Consider the following 5,424-nt stretch of genomic DNA (forward strand, 5'->3'; position numbering starts at 1 on the left):
GGAAAGAGGTCTGTCTCTCTGGAAGGAGAGTTCCTGGACACAGAGGCTTAGGAGTGAACCTCAGGGTGCTCTGGGCTCCCCAGCAGCCCAACGAGTCCAGGCTGCTCCTCTGGCCTGGCCAGCATGGCAGGAACTCAGCGGGGTGGCTGCTCTTACTGCAGCCCCGTCCCTCCACCATGAGGCATCCACAGGGAAACGTTTCGTCTGTGCGCCAGGCCCACCCGGACCCTGACTGAACTCTCTCCTTGTTTTTGTCTCCCGCCCCCGCCAGAAGGTGATGCTTCCGACGGGAGCCGCCTTCCGGTGGTTTCAGTGACGGCGGTGGGAACCCAAAGCTGCCCTCTCCGTGCAATGTCACTGCTCGCGTGGTCTCCGGCAAGGGATTCGGGCGAAGACAAACGGATGCACCCGTCTTTAGAACCAAAAATATTCTCACAGATTTCATTCCTGTTTTTATATATATATTTTTTGTTGTCGTTTTAACATCTCCACGTCCCTAGTATAAAAAGAAAAAGAAAAGGAAAAAAAAATTAACTGCTTTTTCGGAAGAACAACAACAAAAAAGAGGTAAAGGCGAATCTATAAAGTACCGAGACTTCCTGGGCAAAGAATGGACAATCAGTTTCCTTCCTGTGTCGATGTCGATGTTGTCTGTGCAGGAGATGCAGTTTTTGTGTAGAGAATGTAAATTTTCTGTAACCTTTTGAAATCTAGTTACTAATAAGCACTACTGTAATTTAGCACAGTTTAACTCCACCCTCATTTAAACTTCCTTTGATTCTTTCCGACCATGAAATAGTGCATAGTTTGCCTGGAGAATCCACTCACGTTTATAAAGAGAATGTTGATGGTGTAGAAGCCCCTCTGTCTCCATCCACGTGCAGGGCTGCCGGCGAGGTGCTCGAAGAGGGGGAGGGCACACCACCCACCCCTGGGCCCAGGCTGGCCGCGCTACACCCACAGTCTCCAGACTGGGATCCCCCACCCCAACAGTGATGAATTTGGAAAAAGAAAAAAAAAATGAAAGTTCTGTTTGTTTATCCATTGAGATCGGGGAGCCCATGTCTCGACCTTTCCGATCCTGGCTACTTCCCTTAGATAAAATAAGTCCTTTTTTCCTGGCCTTGCTGATGGCGACAGAAGACAGGGCTTCTTTGCGTGGTCCCCTGCCGGTGGGGGTGGGTGCCCAGGGGGCCCCATGTGGCCTGGGCCCCCCTGCCTGTGGCCAAACTGATGAACATGCTGTTTGTATTGTTTTAGGAAACCAGGCTGTTTTGTGAATAAAACGAATGCATGTTTGTGTCACGAAGCGCTAGCGTCTTGCTCTCCGACTTTGGTGGGGCTGGCTTGGGAGCTGTTACTGGGCAGGAGTTGTCTGGGAGCACCTCGAGGAGGAAGGAGGGTGGCCCAGGGAAATCCAGGTTGGGATCTCTTGAGAGAGGGGCCTTCTGAATCCAGTAGGGGAAGCAGGAGCAGCCAGCCTGGCAGACAGGATGGAGCTGGCTGGACCCCAGACCTCAGAACCTGGACTCTGGGGATTATCACTCATCTGAGGCCACTTCTCCAGTCACCTAAATTCGTCAGCACCTGATCAGTGCAGCACCACCAAGAGCGGTGCAGGGGGAGTACGGGGGAGCGCGGGGCTGCCGGTGCAGGGTCTTTCTTACATGCTCGGGCTCCCGACTGCTGATGTCATTCCCCAGGGAATGGTTTTTAGCGGCTGTTTGGGCGACCTAGCTGTGCTCACTACACACAAAGACATCCTCAGACATCCTCTGACAGCTACCAGACTGAGTTCCTTTTTTATAAAAAGAATTATTTTATTTAACTTTAATTATTTACTTATTTTTTTAATTTGACCAGAGAGGGACAGAAAGAGAGAGAGAGAGAGAGAGTGTGAAAACAAGCTGCCAGGTCTGGGACTCGAACCACAGTTGACCCATGTGGGAGCTCAGCACCTTTAACCACCATGCCACCTCCCAGCCTCTACCACACTGAGTTCTACGAATGTCCCTGACTTTGACTGTCTCCACCCCAGAGGGTTTATCAGTACAACGTTGCCTGGAACCTCAGAAGCCAAATGTCTGAGAAGCCACTGCATGGTCCAGGCCCGGCCACCTGAAGAGTGAGGCGTGGCAGTTGCCCTCCATGCACATCTCGGAGGCCAGCCTGGAGGATGAAGCCTGTCCATCCACTGGGGAGCATTCTTCCCACCCAGCTGCTTTGAACCCGACTGAGATGGAAGCTAGACTTGAGGAGGGACTTCCTGCCAGTGTTGGGGCCCCGAGGGATTTCAGAATAGGGAAGAGGTGTCTTCTAAAGCTGAGTGGGAGGTAAGGTGGGGGGAGACACGCTGTCTCTGCCATTGTTCCTAGGAGGAGAAAGCAGCCATGTTGGGGGAGGGTGCTGACCCCCAACCCCTTCCCCGGTGTCACAAGTTCCCTTCGAGCACCAGGGGCTCAGCAGCCTGGCCTGGCACAGCGGGGGCAGGCGGGGGCGGCAGGCGGGGGCGGTGGGAGGCAGCTTTCAACTCCATCTCTGCCTGGGAAAAATTCCCTTTCATGTGGCTGCCTGTGATCTCTCCAGGCGGCTCTGCCGAAGGGGGGCGTCCAGCAGAGAGTGAGGGGGGCGTATTTCAGCTGGGGGGCACCCTTACCCCAGAGCACAAGGCGAGCTGTAGCACCTCTGCAACCTCGAGGGGTGGGGAGGGTCCTCTTAGGGGAGAAGGGGGAGGAGCCTGGCCAGCAGGGGCACAGGGCAGGAGGCCCCTGCCTGGCCCGCCTGCCCCCGCCTGGCTGCTGGCAGCACGCTGACTGCAGATGGCCTCGGCCGGCCGGCCCGCTGGCACGCCTACAGGTGTGGGGTGGACGGCTCTGGTGCCAGCCCCGGGGGTGCTGTGACTCAGCCGGCCTGTACCTGTTAGTGTGCCAGCCCACAGCCCAGCCTTGTCTTCTGGGCCCACCCCCGCCCAGCACTGCGCCCAGAGCTCAAAGCCCCTCGCTCGCCCAGCTTCAGCCTCTTGCTTCTTTGCTCTGCTCTGCTGAAATGGCAGACCGGGCCCTGTCTGGAGGAGGCCAGAGTGGGGATAGCTGTGAAGCTGAACACATCATGAGGACTCAGTTACCTCATCTGGGAAACGGGGTGGTAATTATCTCTCCCCCATGAAGTTGCCTGAGGATGAAATGAGATCACACGGGGAAGGGACTGGCTCTAGTGAGCACTCAGTCAATGGCAGCTGGTGTTGCTATTTTAAAATTATTATTCACCTAAATCTCCCAACATGTCTCCCACTTTCTGCCTGGGCCCCCCACCTCCCACCTCCCACCTCCACAGAGTGGCCCACTGCTGGCCCTTCGCTTGCCAGACCCAGCCCTGACCCCACCCTGCACCAGCCTGTCTGCATTTCTCTCTGGCTTGCTGTCTCTGCTTCTCTGTCTTGATGGTCTCTGTCGGATCCTGATTTAGCCTCCTTCTGAGGATGAAGCCTCAGTGTCTGAACCTCTGTATGTCTCTCTTGGTCTCTGTCTCATGTCTACATGTCTGTGTCTCCCCTATCTTGCACCTCCATGTCTTTCTGTTGCAGGCTCACCCCTGCTGCTCTCCAGGCTGACAGAGATGTGCTCCCTGCTGGGGTTGCGTGCCCAATTCTCCTCTCCTGCAGGGTGCCCCCAGCTCCCCTCTGCTACAGTTGGGAGCCTGACCTCCTGGTGACCTTCACCACTCTGTACCCCCACCTGGGTCACCTAGCATTCAGGGCCAGTTCGGGGGGCATTTGCAGGGTGGGAGTTCAAGAAGCTGTGCACACACTGGAGATAGATCTAGCCTCTATGCAACCCCTGGACCCTCCTGTGTGTGTGTGTGTGTGTGTGTGTGTGTGTGTATGTGTGTGTGTGTGACAGAGAATTCAAGGGCCTGACAACTGCATGAGGCCTTGTACAGCAATGTGGCTGTGTGACATCAGGTGTGACATTATGAAAATGTGTTTGTGACAGTGCATGGAAGATCATTATGTGAGACCTCGTGTGGCCCTGGGTTAGTGTATGACGTCATGACCGTGCTTGGGGATGTTCTGTGACATTGCTTGTGTGGTCCTGTTGTACAATCCTGTCACAGTGTGATGCCAGGTTGCTCGACTGTGACATTGGATAGGCAGCACCGATGTATGGCACTGATTGACTCCTGCGGGTGTGCGACATGTGTCTATGTGACCGTCCTGGATGTGGCCCTGGGACTGACATCAGGGATTCTGAGTGTGAGATGTTCCTGTGTGACCACAGTGTGACCCTGTGATGCTGCCTGGATAGCCCTGGTGTGTGGCCATGACTTTGAGACAGCGGGCACCTGTGAGCCTCTCCGTGGGCCCGACACCACTGCGATGTGTGTCTGCCTTCAGCATTTCCTGGGTCTCTGCCCTGACAGCTGTGCAACTCTGGGGAGAGAGTGGGGGCTCTGGCAGCCCTCTTACCCCTGGCCTGTCCCGTGCCTGGCCCTGAGGCCCAGTCTGGGTGGGGGAGCTGGTGTGGGGGCAGCAGGCGCAGTTCCCACGGCCGCTGTGGCCCCTCTCCCAGCCCCGTCACTGCGGCTTCAGCTCCACAGAATATCCTGGCAACCCTAGCCTCTTTGTTCTCTGAGGCCGCCAAAGGCCTCCCCCCCCAGCCTGCCCAGTGCCTGCCAGGCGCCCCCTCCCCCCCACAGCAGCCAGACTTGGTCTGACCTAGTCTCTAGCTGCCCTTATCTCCCCAATGGGTCTGGGGCCCCTGTCCCATGCCCTGAGTCTGACTCAGGACTCCAGGCTAGGCTTTTGACCCTCTGCTGTGAGCTTGCTGTGGTCATGCTGTGCAGGAAGAAGGAAGCAGGATAGCTCCTGCGGCTGCACTGGGTAACTGTGGGCCAAGACCTGGGCTCTCTGTATGGATACTCCCCTTTGGCCCAAGGCTAGTTGGAAGCTCTGTCTTCGATCTGGGACAGTTTCAGTTTGTTGGGTGTATTTACTACTTTAGCTTCAGGAAGCCATCAGAACAGGGATTGCTACCCATTTTTCAGATGAGAAACTAAAGCCCCGAGAGAATATGTGACTTGCTCAGAAGCAAGAGCAAGATGGTGGCAGGGTCCTGATCAGAGCTCAGGCTCCTGGCTACCTTGGGAGAGAGACCAGCTGCCTCCAGAATAATGGCTGGGGGGCCTGGGAGTCTGGACACATGGGTTCCTCCTCGTCTCAGTCACCATGTGTCAAAGCCACGTTGTGTGTGTCCTTGCTAGGTGACCTTGGCTAATTGCCCTTGCTTCTCTGTGTTCCCGGGAAAGGACAACATAGCCAGGGGTTCTGGGGTGGGACGCTTGACAGAATGCTTTGCAGACCAACAAGGTCACCTCTCAGACAGTGCCAAGACCCATGGCGTATCCAACAGGGACATGAGGCTGGTG

At 55.9% G+C, this 5,424-nt stretch overlaps 1 protein-coding gene and 1 long non-coding RNA gene across 2 annotated transcripts in view; one reads left to right on the top strand and one right to left on the bottom strand.

Annotated features, from left to right (window-relative positions):
• CXXC5 (CXXC finger protein 5) overlaps positions 1-1,088 on the top strand; it is a 38,049-nt gene extending 36,961 nt beyond the window's left edge. The window contains 1 exon segment of the mRNA XM_027774827.1: positions 272-1,088. Coding sequence (XP_027630628.1) covers positions 272-316 — 45 coding nt within the window. The 3' untranslated portion in view covers positions 317-1,088.
• The window catches only part of LOC102489945 (uncharacterized), a 7,338-nt gene extending 6,031 nt beyond the window's left edge, over positions 1-1,307 (bottom strand). The window contains exon 1 of the long non-coding RNA XR_335652.3: positions 1,232-1,307. This is a non-coding gene — a long non-coding RNA (uncharacterized LOC102489945). The remainder of the gene's footprint in view (positions 1-1,231) is intronic.
• Positions 1,308-5,424: the final 4,117 nt, after the last annotated feature.

The sequence above is a fragment of the Tupaia chinensis genome, unplaced genomic scaffold (assembly GCF_000334495.1).
Source record: "Tupaia chinensis unplaced genomic scaffold, TupChi_1.0 Scaffold000484_1, whole genome shotgun sequence".
NCBI lineage: Eukaryota > Metazoa > Chordata > Mammalia > Scandentia > Tupaiidae > Tupaia > Tupaia belangeri.